The 15,123-nt window shown below is 39.1% G+C and overlaps 1 protein-coding gene across 2 annotated transcripts in view; it reads right to left on the bottom strand.

Annotated features, from left to right (window-relative positions):
- The window catches only part of MYO5A (myosin VA), an 83,542-nt gene that overhangs the window by 6,405 nt on the left and 62,014 nt on the right, over positions 1-15,123 (bottom strand). For both annotated transcript variants that reach the window (XM_077785895.1, XM_077785896.1), the window contains exons 27-36: positions 14,967-15,020; positions 14,033-14,260; positions 11,347-11,447; positions 8,679-8,877; positions 5,161-5,254; positions 3,951-4,097; positions 3,399-3,553; positions 2,125-2,214; positions 1,258-1,408; positions 110-392 (exon numbers count right to left, since the gene is read on the bottom strand). In XM_077785895.1, the coding sequence (XP_077642021.1) occupies positions 110-392; positions 1,258-1,408; positions 2,125-2,214; positions 3,399-3,553; positions 3,951-4,097; positions 5,161-5,254; positions 8,679-8,877; positions 11,347-11,447; positions 14,033-14,260; positions 14,967-15,020 (1,502 nt within the window). The remainder of the gene's footprint in view (positions 1-109; positions 393-1,257; positions 1,409-2,124; positions 2,215-3,398; positions 3,554-3,950; positions 4,098-5,160; positions 5,255-8,678; positions 8,878-11,346; positions 11,448-14,032; positions 14,261-14,966; positions 15,021-15,123) is intronic.

Below are 15,123 nucleotides of genomic sequence, written 5' to 3'. Positions count from 1 at the left end.
GACAGATATTCCAGATATCTGCAGCTCCATCAAAATGATACTCAGCAATGTCAAGAGTCCAATAAGATTTCCAGCAGTGCATTTGAGAGAAGTGTAAGAAGCTGCCCACCTTATCTGCATTCCTTTGCTCCAGGAGCACATGTCCTTGCGCAGGAGGAGGTTATTGAGCGTTACGGCCCCGATGATGTAGAACATCTGCTTGACCACCTGCTTGATCAGCTCTGGGTCCATGCCATGCTGGCACATCACCGAGTGGAAGGAGTTCAGCTGCCGGATGATGGAGTCCAAGGTGTAGGTGCCCTCATCGGCGATGCTGGACGTTCTCTTCCGCAGCCCTGTCGGCTTCACCCCTGACACACCTTGGATGGTCTCGTGCTCCAGCATCCCTGAAACTGCATTTGATTGACACTATTGAAACTGAAACTGCATTTGATTGACACATTATTGTAATGACTGACAACTGCTCACACACAAGAATGTTGGGCAAGACAGCAAAGCAGGGAGAGCAGGCTGGGCTTCCTGCTAGCCACAGTTTACCATGATTTCCAGAAAATGTGCGTCCCGTTATGCTTGGCAAAATCTAAGTTCACAGGGTTTTTACAAAGAATCCAGCATGTGTGTTTAAAAGGACAGTCTGAATCTAGCTCAGGGAAGTACTTTTTTCCTCCTGGGGTCACATGAGCACCAGAATCAGCAAACTGAGAGCTGTTCCATTCTTTTAAATGTTGTGATTGGAAAGCATCACGAAAATTTCTGTGGGAGTACTGTCTGAAGAGAACATGAAAAGTATTCTTAATGAAAAAAAACCCTCTCTGAATGTTAGTTTTATCACTGCTTGTGATTTAATTCCTCGCTGCTGTCAATAACAACAACTAAACAATTTTTCTGTATTAATTTCAGTTAAGAGTTCTCATGTAATTAAAGTCTATTTTGTCCATGGGATATTTCCCAACAGACAGGGCAACAAATATCAGAATGTCCTGACAGCTTCTTCCTGCAAATGCTTGATTTATGACAAGCATGAGTAAGGTATACCAATTTATTCTGGCACTGCCAAAAGAACCAGTCACAGTTTAGTTTTTCCTCTAATCCAACCTGTCCAGAACAGTCTGTATCATCTCTAAAGAGAATACCATAAGAACTATTAATGAATCTCTACTGTTTAAGAAGAAATACAAGATACATCTACTACACCACCATCACAATTTTCATTTTGGTACTATGCTGTGAATTTTAAGGAATTCAACTTTGCCTTACCGATCATTGGTTGCAGAATATTTTCCAACACTCGGACAAGTTGCTGGTAGATCTGAATAGCCAAATCACTCAGTACTTGTCTGTATTCAGCTAAATCAAAATTAGTGAGGCAGTGTTCATTTTGACGAGGTGTATTATGCTTCATAAATCCCTGCATTTGTGAAATAACAGAAATTAATACTTCAGTATAGTACGAAGTATTACACAAACCCAGTATTTGCATTTTCTTTCATGCAACTGACAAATAATACCTTAAGTCACAGATCCTCAAAATTTTAGTCTGGAACTTTATCTGACTGAGGATAGCACTAGGATTTGCTTTTCAAGTGTCATGTGCACAGCATCTGCTTCCTTAACTCAAAATTTCAGGTCTATGACAAGGAACAGACTCTGCCAGCTTTCTGGCAGGCAAGACTTCCTCCCACTCCAGCATGGGCATTTTCACATGGCCAGCTATGGTCAAATGCCCAGTTAAGCTTGAAAGAGGAGCTGGGCACATCATAGCCTCCAAAAACCAACTGGTCTGCCATACTAAAGGCTAAAAGGCTTAATATGGGCTTTTTTATAGGAAGTGCAGTGAATCATTGCTAAAAACCATAATGGTAGCTGCCAGATCCTCCTCTTAATCTGAGCTGGCCCTTTTGGGAGGAGCCCAGTGCATCTAGACTCTGGGTGCCAGCCTGCAATAAAGGGAAGCTGGTTCAAATCTTACATCCCTGTGCTTTCCACTGATGCTGTCACCATCATTCCAAAAGGTCTAGCCACTTTAAAAGAATATGACTAGATCTTTTACACAAGATTTGTTAAAGAGCAGTGCTGACAACAGCACTGGAGAGCAAGAGAAAACAGATTAAGAGCACTGCTTACCTCCTCTCCACTGTACTGCTTCAAACAGTGCAAAAATCGGCAGGTGTTGGACAGCCAGAAGGACACTGTTTCAAAGTCATCTCCTCTTTTCTGAAGATAAAAACAAACACACTTCAGCAAAGACTGTCAGGAGAAATAAAAGAGAATGCAAGATACACAACTAAATGCTTAAAATACACTTTCTAGTAGATCCTCATTCTGACGTTTTGCAAAAGTTTGTGTATTACAGTAATGTATTAGGAAAGCAAGAGTTTTGGCAAAGTGCCATTTAACACTCTCCCTCTTTTCCTTAGTATTTTTCACTAACACGATTTCCTCCACAGACATGATCTTTCTGTGTTTTACAGACCATCCTAATTGCTCTGGGCAGAAATCAAAGGGCAATGAGACTATATTCCCAAAATACCCAATGACTCTTGTGAAGAGCCCAGTGGGGAAGACTGGAATGATACAGAGCCAGCAGGAAGAGCAGGGAACAATTTAGTTTGATGAATGCCACTTATATCACAACCATTTTGGCAGCCTGAAATGGAAAATGAAACAAAATAAACAAACCCTTCTCACCAATGAACACAGGATCGAGTATATGCAGAATAGTTCTAGAGCTCCACAGTGTGCATTTCTTTCACTTAAAAATGTTCAAAAATTCCTATGGATACCTAAGCTCCTGCAGAATTGTCTACTAAGTATTTTTTCAAAACTTGTAGTTTGATTAAAGGCTTGGCTTTTGACACATCTCTCTCATTTAAAAAATAAAAAAACATGTAAGCATAATACATATTCATGTCTTAATAATGCCTTCAAAATACACCTGGGCTGAACTCTCCCAGCCAACTCTTGAAAAGACTTTGGGCAGTAACATATTATCATCAGTGTAATCTGTAGGTGAAGCAAATGAAAAATCTGTTAAACAAAACTGCAAATGAAACTGTTTATTTAAGCACTCTGGGGAAGATAAACAAGACTCACTCTGCAAACTCTGACTACATCCAAAACTTTATAAGATGAGCTTCAGGGAAGGGAGACTATTCAAAACAAAAAGAAGGTAGTTCTTTTCCCATTAATTTAATGCATCTCTGCTACTATAGGGATGAAATGCCAGCAATGTAATTTGTTATTTTTTTAACACAACCCTTGGGATTTAGTGGCAGTTCACTGATCACGAATCCAGAGCCAATTCATTGAAAGCCTTTTCCTCATTCTCCTAACATAAAACCACAAGTGAATTTTAAATTAACTTTTTTTTTTTTCCTAAACTAAGCAGACTAACTAACCTTTAACACTTTTTTGATGCCATTGATAGTGGAAGTCAACAACGACCGCACTTTCTGGTCATCATTAAGGTAATCTGCATGGCGCACACACATGAACAAAATATATGCTGGTAGTCCTGGAATCAGGTTGACAGCTACCCCACGTGGTTTCAGCTCTTGGGAAAAACAAACACACATTGTCTTGTTAAGTGTCAAGTCATTGGAAGATGTTATATGAGGTAATTGCAATCTCCCCAGTTAATAGCATATACATGTATATATATCTATATATCTATATATATCTATATATATATATCTATATCTAGCCAGTGAAAACTCAGAACAAAACTAAGGGCCACTTTCTTGGTAAAAGAACAGAATAAGAAAATATGCAGGCATGTTAATATGTACTATACTCGTCAGGAAGGACAATTAGTTAACAATACACATTTAGGAACTGAGCACATAAACTGAACGCTGTCAAAACCAAAACAAACTATTCATTTCCTAATGCAAATTCATTTTTCAAAGTGTATGGACACAGAGAAGGCCACAAACGAGAAAGATGCTTACCTAAAATAAGATTCTTGACAAGTTTTTGTTCATCCTCCTTCTTATATTCCAACATCCCTTGGAAATCCTTTTCTTTCCGTGGAATGTTAACTGGACGAATAGGTTCATCAATGATTTGTCCAGGTGATATGTTCTCCATCTGGCCCACTTCAGAGAGAGAAAGGAAAGAAATATTACATTTTCCAGTGAAACCAACAGATACCAGAGACATTTCTGTAACATTCCTTAGGAAAGTCCTGGCTCCAGCAGGACAGGGAAGAGAATACTAAGAGCAAAAGAGAGAAAACTCATTAGTTGAGAAAAAGGTGTTTTACCAAGTGAAGGAAAAGAGGCTGGGGGGCAGGAAGCAAAGCAGAGGCAATCACTCATGATAAACCCCCACCCTGAGGGAACTGATGTCCAGCCAGTCTCAAACAACAGCTACCTTGTGTGCAAAATACCCTCCTGTGGCTCCTGACATTTGGAGGTGCAGCATATGGAATATTCCTTTGGCCAGTCTGGGTGAGCTGTCCTGGCTGTGTGCCCTTGTGCCCTCCCACCTCACCTTACTGAGGGGACAGAGCGGAGGAAAAAAGGAAACCTTGACACTGTCCAGCAGCAGCCAAAACATCAGAGTGTTCCCAGGAGTGTTATAAACTCAAATCCAAAACACAGCATCACACAGGCAGCTATGGTGAAATTTAACTCCATCCCAGTCAGACCTACTCCATCTTTCTAAGTTAATTAGGCAATAAACACAGACCAAACGATATTTTCAGAAGCATTTTCCCGCTCTGTATTATGTATGAACATTACTGTGATCTTGTCCAGAGAAGTAACTGAACAATATTGTAAGATTTTTTTAAAAAAACACTTAGATGGTGTAACTAATCTTCACATTCAAAGGAAAACTGGGTAACTCATTTTTACCTGGTTCATATTTAGTACTGCTTTTCTCTTGGCAAAACCAGATACTGTTTTTCAGTTCACAAACAGTGCAGGAAACCTTCCTTTGTGTTTGAATACTTTCTGCCTTCAGAGAAACACCAGTCTCCCTTTCTCATCTACTAAAGATTCATAAAGGAACACACAGAGGTCTGAGCATACATCCTGTTTCTGCAATCAACAGAGGCTAAAGCTACTGAAGACCTCACAACTGCTAAAACAGATGGGTATGATGACAATCAGATCACAAAGTAAACAAAAATATTTCTCTCAAACATAAAAGTACCTTCAAGTTCACCAATCTTCTTAGCAAATACTTTCAGCTGCTTCTTTAACTTGCGAACAGTTTTGTCCTGTTTTTCCAGCTGCTCCATTAAATCCTATAAATTCAAATAAGGGAAAGATTAAGATATGGGAACAATCCTGTGCCATGTGACAGAGACAAAAACAGTGCTGTTATAGAGTTATGAGGCAGTGAGGAAAGCTGAACAGAAGTGCCATCCTCTGGCCAAGGGTTGCAAGCTGGTACACTGCCTGTAACACAAGCCAAATATTGCAAATATTATTAAGTTATATGCAGCATGACAAAGGCAAAGCTCATAGGCAGGTAGATCCTGCAGATACTCAGAATGAGGTCAGTTTGTACAGCAGAAGATATTTTGCTGCAAACAAATCTCCCTAATGCTTCCTCCCTGCTCTTCCAAATGCCTCACAGGAATTATTTTCTTTATTATTAAACAGCTATCCTGTATTTCTGCATCATTTATTCCTGTCTCTAAGACTGCCTCCTTATTCAGATTCCATGTTATCAGAGGATGACAGAGATTCCTAGAAAGACCATAACTTGCACTCAAATTTACCAAATCAAATATCCAAACACCAGTCTTGCTGTCATCACATTTCCTTACACTGAAACTGGTTTCTTACATGTTTTTATTCTGTACCTGAATTACTATATGCACCTGGAAGTTATATTATTTTAATAAACTGTATTTGTCCTTCAAAGGAAAACTCCCCAGAAATCTATCTTTGAATAGTTCTGTGACATATCTATTGTTGTACATTGATAAAATAATTGTGTAATTAAAAAAGGGAAAGTTGTTCTATGGAAAGCAAAACCTCAAGCTCAAACAACCTGAAAGTCATTCCAGGTTAAATGTTGGAAAGGAGCTTAGAAGAAAAACCTAAGCAGGAGGATTATTTTTGGCACTGGTAGGAACATAAGGGATCGTGAACTCCCTGCATCAAAAGCATCATCTGGGAAACTACACCTCTTCTGAAGTACTGAAAAATTTTACTGCAGCATGGGCACATCCCTTAATCACGTAGTAAAAGAGTTTACAAGCTGATACAATATAATTGAGCAGTAAGATATTAGACCTGTTGAAAACAGATCGAGGCCATGCTTCACATCCAAAGCATTGTTCAATTTTACAACAGAAATCCTATTAATAACATTACATACTTGTTGTCAGATAATTCAATTTCTCCTGAAACTAACAAAAATATACATATAAATTTGACAGACTATTTTGAATGTATCAGGGAAGGGATATGATTTCAGAACAACCTCTATGTGAGAACAAATGAAGTTTTTTCTATGGTTCCTCTAAACAGATTTAACAGATTTCATTAAGATCTGGAAACTCATAAATTATATTCTTTCAAGCTCACATATGGTGCTGTTTTTAATGACAGTGAAAATATTATCACCAATGGCATTCTTCATATTTTGCATTTCTGAAAAGTATTAAAGTAAGAATAAATTCAGGCTATGACTGGATTGCTGGCATTATTCACCTTGGTAAGGACCTGTACGATCAGTTCTCTACTTGTCTGAACTGAATCTAAATGTATCAATGTTTCAAACCAAAGAGTAGTTTTGAAAATTGAACATCTTTTGCATCATGTACCTCTTTTCCAGGGCAGTATTAAGTAGTATTCAAAAAGCAACTGCTTTGCTCACAGCGCAAGGCTCGTATTAGTAACAAAACTGTGCATCAAAAAGAAACACAGATTACACAAAGGACACTATGACTAACAAAAAAAGCAGTGAAGGAGTAATTGGCATGATGAAGCTCTCTTCAGGGGGATTTCCTCTGAAAGGGAGAAAAGGAGACAGCCTGCTTTTCAATTAGTGCTTCAGAAACAGCGACCGAGACAACAGAAAACAGGGTTCATTCACGTGAGCTACATACAATCATCCGCTTGTACAGGGAAATCCGGTACAACTGATACTTCTTGGGATCATCTGCATACAACTCCTCAAAAAACTGCAAAAATAGGGACAGGATTGGTTTTCTCCCTCCCTCTGAGACACTGAAACTTCAGTGAGCACTGTACAGATTAAATCAGAATACAACAAGAGCAAGAATCTCCTATTTTTAGGTAGTCTAGGCCCTAGCTGTGTTCACACCAACACCTCTGGGAGAGAAGCTGATGTAGATGAGTTGCAGAACAGTGAAATCTTTTAAAAATGGGCCGTATTAGGACTGTGAGAGCATGGAATATAACCTTTGTGAGAACAGGGACAGGACATTTTCTTATGCTAATCAAGATGGGATTGCAGTGAACACTACAATTCTAACATGGCATCTGGAGAGCTGCAAATTGTTTCCACTCCAGGGCTAAGAGTGGAACTGAAACATACACTTGGCTTGGAGTGGACTTGCAATACTCAAACATCTGACATGAAATACTAAGGAACGAGTCTATATTTAAGAAGCAAAATTACATTCAGTGTATTTGAAAACAAAGAGAACTTCTCTGGGATATAATTACATGACTGTGTGTTGTCTTGGGAACACAGTGTGATGAGTAGGTCTCTGGGAGGAAAAATGGCTAAAAAACATAACATATGACTAAGCAGCAGGAGGGAGCTGCTGAGGCAACATTCACCATCTACCTTTGTGAGAGACTGTAGCTGCTGAGGCAAACTTACACTTTTAGCCAGTTCCCAAACATATTTATCTGATACTTTGCTCAAAATCTTTGGTATTAAGACAAGACCCCAACAGTGATAACTTCTGTCATGTACATTAGCAGGAAACACTACACCTTGGCTTGTCTAGAGGAAGCAATGACTTTCAAAGCCAGGATTTTTCTGGCTGAAGTAGCTTGCTTCCCTTTACCAATAACAAGCCAAACATATGCCAACACAGGTCTCTTCAGAAGATTTCCTCAGAAATGAAGTGGCCGACATAGGATGAACATACTCCTTTGTGGAAGAAGGTAGGGAGTTTTGCCCAATCCTTCCTTCACACAAAAATGTTGTGCAGTACACATGGAATACCAGCTATTAGCTAAGTGACTTCTAACCAAGTTTCTTCTTATGGAACTATTTCTTTTTTCAAAACATACTGAACAGCTGGAGCTTATAAAATGGTGGATTATCTGTGTAGCTTCAGGCAGGGAAGAGAGAAATGGAAAGATAAATGAAATAAAATAATTAAAGAATTACATCAGAGTTTTTCAATGAAATAAACAAACTAACATATTTCAGGGGAAACAGCCCTCCTTGGCATTATTAGTTTTTATTACTTCCCTAGATATCAGCATTCTATTTAGCCATGACTAAACTCACCAGTTGGAAGCTGGGATCCAGAAGCTTCAAACCAATTTCCTGAAACATTATTACTTCAGGAGCAATCACAAGCCTCTTTCTCCCATTAGCTTACACTCAAGAAAACCACCACCCTCGTGCAATTTTTTTGCAGGAAGCTGCCATCTGAAAAACGATAAGGAGCTGCAGGTGTGGCAGGTCTGTCAGTGCCCATGCTGCTGCAGCAGCAGCGTTTCCCTTACCAGGTTCTCATTAGTCAGCCGGGTGATCTCGTGCTGCAGGCTGGCCTCGATGCGCGCCTCGGGAGGCAGCTGCAGGTTCTGGGCCAGCAGCTGCTGCTGCCGGTTGTTTTCCTCCTTCAGGCTCTGGATCTCCCCTCGCAGCGACTCCAGCTCGTTCTCGTGGCTCTTCTTCTGCGACTGCAGCTGAGACTCCAGCAGCCTAAGGAGGTTGAGCAACAGTTTGTGTGAACGCGCTCAAAGTTACACCCCGGTTCTCAGAGGGAGTGTAAAGCTTTAGCTGCTGCTCAGGAACAATTAGCCATGGCTTGCGAAGGAAAATGAAAAAGGCAGAGTACTTTTTAAACCCTTTAGGATGCCTTCTAATTAAATTAAGCCAGCATGATCAAAAAGTGAAGAGAGAGAAGCTAATTGTGACACTGCTTTGTGCTTCCTTCGATTGAACACGTACTGTACAGGGTGCCACTGTGGCAATAAATGTAAAGCTAAGTCTCCTCAGTTTGACTGAAGGGGCTTTAAAGAGGTTTTACCTCTAAACAAATCAAATAATTCTAAATGAAGATGACACTATGTTCACTTAAGTTAGCACCTTGCAATATTGGCAACAGAAAATAATTTTAGAGTTAGCTTTTTCAGTCAGAAACCATTTAATTGCAAATGCCCATGAACAACCTTTATCTTTCCATTAAACCCAACATCTTTCAGAGGCCTGCTGTCCCAAATGCGTGAAAAATCAACAACAGAATCAGACTCAGGATTGAAATCCAGGAGCTTTATCCTCACCAGTAACTCGTCCTTTCCCCTTGGGCACATTACATCTCAAGTTTTTCTCATTGTGAAGTGGGGATAACACGTACCAGCCTCCTGCCAGGCAGTGCTGGGGGATTTACTCCTGCTTGCAAGGCACTGTCCAAGGGCTCTGACTCATAATTTTGTACATACACAGGAAATTACAATCCTAGTGACTACCAGTGTTCAATTAGACAATATTTCAGGGTTTAAATATGCATAAGGCAGGAACACTTATTAGTAACTAGGCTGATGAAGCACACAAGGGCAAATAGTCATTCACCTGCAATGCTCTGCCATTTAATATAAACCTTCTTGTCTTTACAGTGCCAGGACAAGAGGCAAGAGGCACAGAGCAAACCAACTCCTATACTGCTCTGCAGAACACTTGCTCTAGGTTAGATCTTCACAGGGTTACACAACAATGTTAGGGGTAGAATGTGTTAGCACCAGGAAAGGAAAGATTTTAGTTTAGTAGCAGTCATTGCAAAATTCCACCTTCTGAAGTTACTGCTACCAAAGGCAGACACTGAAGCACATCGGCAGGGCTGAGGCAGTGAATTAGTTGTCAGGGCAGGACTAGGAAGCGTTTTGGAAGTCAGGGACACCGACGAGCACACAGAGCCAGAGCACCCCATGACCAGCACAGTCCTTGCAGAGACCACAGTGGTCCCACTGGGGCTTCAACAGCACCATCAGGAACTGAGGATTACTCCTCTTTCGGGTTATTTTGTGACTTACATTTTGAGTCTGGCATGGGAGAAGAATGTTTAATTTACTGAACTTGACACACAACAGAGGAAGACCCATTTCAGTTTGAAATTTAAGAGTACACTGAAGCTACTTAAACAATAGTTTAATAATTAGTAAAATGATTGTACTTCTTTAGGCTGAAAAGCTGTAAGGAACATCAATTTTGAAACCTGGTGTAAAGGCACACAAATAGTACAGGCTACAAATACTTTCCAGCTGTGGAGCTTCTGGTATTTTACAGTCTACTTTTGTGCAAGTATTCTTATGAATTATGTACTGGCTGTTGCGCCATCTTAAACTTTTTAAATTATAAAACCTGACAAGTAGAAAAGCTCCAGGGACTAGGTTTGAGGAAACTCCTTAATTTCTATAATTTGTGCTGAATTTTTTTCTAACTGTTAAAAGCAATAGAAGTACTGTAGCTAAAGCAAACCCATAGCAAGGGGCACAGTTAGCTAGAAAAGAAGATACAAATGAAGGAAAAAAAAACATTCTGAGAAGTCTGGTAACCTGTTGGCTTGTTTTAACCCTTCATAAGCCAGCCAAAGTTCTCCGTCCTCATTCAGCATATGATAGTCCTGGGGAGATTGCCTTTCAAGAAACGTGTTTAAAAAAATACAAGAGATATATGTGATGGTGATGAGGTGACATGGCAAGGACATTACACACTATATTACAGTTACCATAAAAGAGAAACAAAAAATGCTCTAAAACAACACAGCAAATTACTTTTCTTGTTTATGTGTTTTTCTTCTGCATGATGCAATTCAGCTCTGAGTGACAGCCCAGCTGGTTACAGCATTCTGTGCTGCTACAATAAACACATTGCCTCAGATATTTTGACCAATGCAGCTCAGAGGTGACAAACCAGCCTGGGAATGGCACCCAGGCTGGGCCACGCAGCAATTAAAGGCTAAGAAATGGAAATCCAGAAAGCCTGATTCTATATTTCCCCATTATTTCCAAATCCTTTCAAATACTGCCCACAACAATTTTACTAATGAAATCAAATTATAAACCCAGCTATGAGTGTTCTCTAGACATACATGGGTGGAACTGACTTAACACAATATACATATTGTGTCACAGCAGACCCCAAGTGATCACAAAATAAAGAAAGAACTTGTACCTGTTTGTTTCCTTCAGTCCAATATATGCCTGTGCTATTTCTCCTCTGTCTTTCATCTTCTGTACATCCTCCAAGAGGATTGTAGCATCTGTCATTGTATGCTGGAAAAAGAACAATAATCTCCAGTAAATTTAAAAACATAACTACTCCTTGAATCCATATTTTCTTCATGTGGAACACTAATCCTTGAGTAGCCACATTAATAAGTGTAGATACCTGAGCAAGAGTTTGGTCCATAATTTCTATGCCCATTTGGTTTGTCTTTTAAAATAAATGCATAAAAATGGTGAAATATTAGTCTGTCTCATAAGTGGGTACATATGTTAGTCTCCCTCCATTTGTTCATCACATAAACAGAACAAAATAAATTTCACAGAATGTTGAATTTGCATTTTATTCAAATTACCAAGAACAGCTGCTAATACTAAAACTGAAGCAGCATAGTTTTGCCAGCTTAATTCTATTAACATTTCTTAAACACAGCATTATATGGAGTCTTTCAAAGCTCAAAAATAAGAATTATTTCTCACTCATGAATTTAAATAATCTGTCAAAGCAGAAAAGAATTGACAAGGGCTTGAGATTTTCTAATTTAGATAGCATCATAGTACCATTTTGTTTCAGTTTTGGATATTTATTATGGCACTTTTGCTTTTTCTTCAGTAAAACTTGAAATACTTAATAGATGTTTACAGTCCCCTTGGCCAGCCTGATCTGAGTCATTGCCATGGAGTACTACAGGACTTTAATGAACATAAGAGATGGAATTCTGACATTTTAACTTTCAAAACAAGCAGATGCTGTTTTCATGAGAACAGTTTTGAAAAGTATTTAAAATAGCAGTTTTGTGGACAAATGATGGAGCCTAGATCTCTATGTCTAGTATGATTTGTGTTATCCAATATGAAAACAAATCATAAGTACGATATGTAAGCTCCTCAAAGAATTATTCCCAACATCTTTATGAGACCTTTGAGGTTTTTCTACTATTAATTTACTACAGACTAAAATTGTTGTATCTCACCTGCCAATCTATCAAACTTCAGCAGTCTGAACATCTATCATTTAGAGTCTGTTCAGCTTTTTATACTCTTACATGTACACAACTACATTTTCTAATTAAACATTCAGCATCTCCCATCCAGTATCTGGAGATGACAATGTGAGCCCACAATGTTTGTTGCTTGCTGAGGACAGCAAATCTCTAAAGTAAGGTACTTCTTCATACCATAGACACTTAATTTGTTGTGAAATATAAGGGCTTTGCAAGTTAACAGAGGTCTAGAACCCAGATCACAGTGCTCACTGGATCACTGTCCTTAACCCTCAAACATACTCAGCAAGAAACAGGATGGAGCTGACTAGATGAATTCCTAAATCCCTCCTTTCATATTCAGGTTGTCATAAACCAATAGTTCAAAACTGTTAAATCTGCTTGTTTTGAATTAACCTGTGCAAAGCATGAAGATAGGGATGCAGAGGTCACAGAATTATGGGAAAAGTTTTTCAATAATATCAAGGTAAAATGCAAGAACACGTAGGCTACTTAAGAGGCAGGGAAATGACAGATCAATCTTGTTGAGGGTTATTTTAGCATTAGGAAGTTCTGGTTTGTAACTGTAGAAGAAAACGTGTACCTTATCCTCCTGGCAATCAAATCGGTAGGCAAGAAAGAAGAGAAACAAAACATTAAAAAAAATCTGTGCTGCAGCTGTCCAACCTAAAAAGCAGAAGCTATCTGCAAACTGGCTGCTGGCCATCCCACAGGTCACCTTCCTATTTCCCTCATACTCACTGTAAAATCAACACTTGCATCCCACCACTGCTGAGAATGTTATTGAAAGATTTACTAAGTACTTCTTTACAATGTTCTAAATACTACATAAAAATGTGTTCTGATTTCTTTACAGTCAATCATTTAAAACAAGACTTACACATCTTCATGCACCACAGACTCCCAGTTTACTTAGGACAAATATAGACATAACTTTGCAGCAGCAAAGGAAAGATGACAGATCTGTTCATTTCTTGCTGCAGTTATGAAACACAAGATAGCTCAGTTCAGTGGAAATTACTAGTTCCTTGATTTACATGATACCTTTTCAGGTTGAATGATTCTTATTTGCAAAGCTATTACTTCCCTAACTATGTCATCAGAGCTTTTTAGAAGACATGCATTTCAGTTGTTATAATCTACTCTTCTTTCTGTAAAAGTACACAGCACCTATCAAGCAATAATATGGATTTTACGTATCTTCAGAGGTCATCTTTATAAAATGTTACTGACTTGCAATCATGTAGATGTAAAAAACCAGTTCCTTTTACTCAACTATTAATTGAAAGGAATTCCTGAGAATTCCTTTATTTTCCAGATCAAGCACACACTAGAGGAATGATACAGCTCCCAGTGAGGATTATTTATGCACTGTTAAATGAGTCTGGGGGGATCAGACCTTTGGTATGATGAGTGCTGGTAGAGAAACCGCAGACTGGTTGATTAATACAAGCTCCTAATTCAGACTGCTGTGATTTTGTGCACTAACAATGGACCAATGGATTACACTTAGAAAGGATTTCAAACCTAGACTACTTTCTTCTGCCATGTCAAGCAGGCTGTTAATAAATAAAGCACGTTAATGATGCAGTGTAACTCTCTTATCCAGTGCACCTGCTGAGTGTGATTTACCTTGGGCTGAATTGCCTCTTTCTGGCTAACGAGCTGAGACCTCAGGATGAGAACTTCTTCCTTGCGTACTTCAAGCTCCTCACTGACCGAGGTCAGCTGCTCCAGGAGCACTCTGTATGCTGGGGCACCAGGAGCAGTCACCTCTGGAGCTCGTGTCTCTGTGAGGGCCTTCTGCAGCTCATTCAACTCGTTCTTCAGTTTCTTATTCTCAGATTCAAGTTCTTGACGCTGCAAGAAACAGGGACAATTCTGTCAGCCAGCAGCACTGCAATACGTCTGTAACCCACAGGTACAAAATTATGGATAAAAATGGTAAAAACTATGTGTAACTGCCAGAAATCCATCAATCTCCCCTGTATCCCTGGCCCCTTGACTATGGTCAATAGTGGCTGGGAGGATTTCACTAACAGGATTAACCTTCTGTCTGAAATGCAAAACCAGAGCACACACCCATCAATCAGGCAGATTTGATGACAAATAGAATTGCCAATCTTTTTTTCCTCTTATTCTCCCTTCAGCAAAACAAAGTTCACAACAAATAGTGGTCAGCAGACTAAGAAAGTTCTGCATCACTATTAGGAAATATTTTTAGTTTTAGTGGTCTAAGATAGGCAGTAATTTAAATAATGTTTTTGAAAAAAAGACCTACATTTATTACTGTATTTTTGCTCAAATTAACTTGCAAGCTGTACTGTGTTTTAACAGAGAACTCCTCCTAGCTTAGGGGATCTTTTTGTTTTGTATCCCCAGCCACACATTCTACACCTCAAAAAGAGAAGTCCTACAATGAAATGACTGCTAGGGAATATTTGTTCTGGTTTATCCAGCTACTATTTGGAAATAGGAGGGCTGATGTAATTTTCTATGCCAGCACATACAATTGGTAGCAAGAGTCCTACTAGAAAAAACCCAGAAACCTCTATTTTAGAATTACCTTGAGTGACTCATACTCCAACTCTGCACCTCTTATGGGAGGCCTTTCTTCCTCCTATGTATGAATACAAACAAGTGTGAAAACTAAAAATCCTTCACTGAAGTAGGAAAACAAAAGAGAACTCAAATTATTTTCCTTTAAAACTGTAAAACACCCC

This window comes from Lonchura striata, chromosome 11 (genome assembly GCF_046129695.1).
Source record: "Lonchura striata isolate bLonStr1 chromosome 11, bLonStr1.mat, whole genome shotgun sequence".
NCBI lineage: Eukaryota > Metazoa > Chordata > Aves > Passeriformes > Estrildidae > Lonchura > Lonchura striata.
This window is presented reverse-complemented; position numbering and strand designations above follow the sequence as displayed.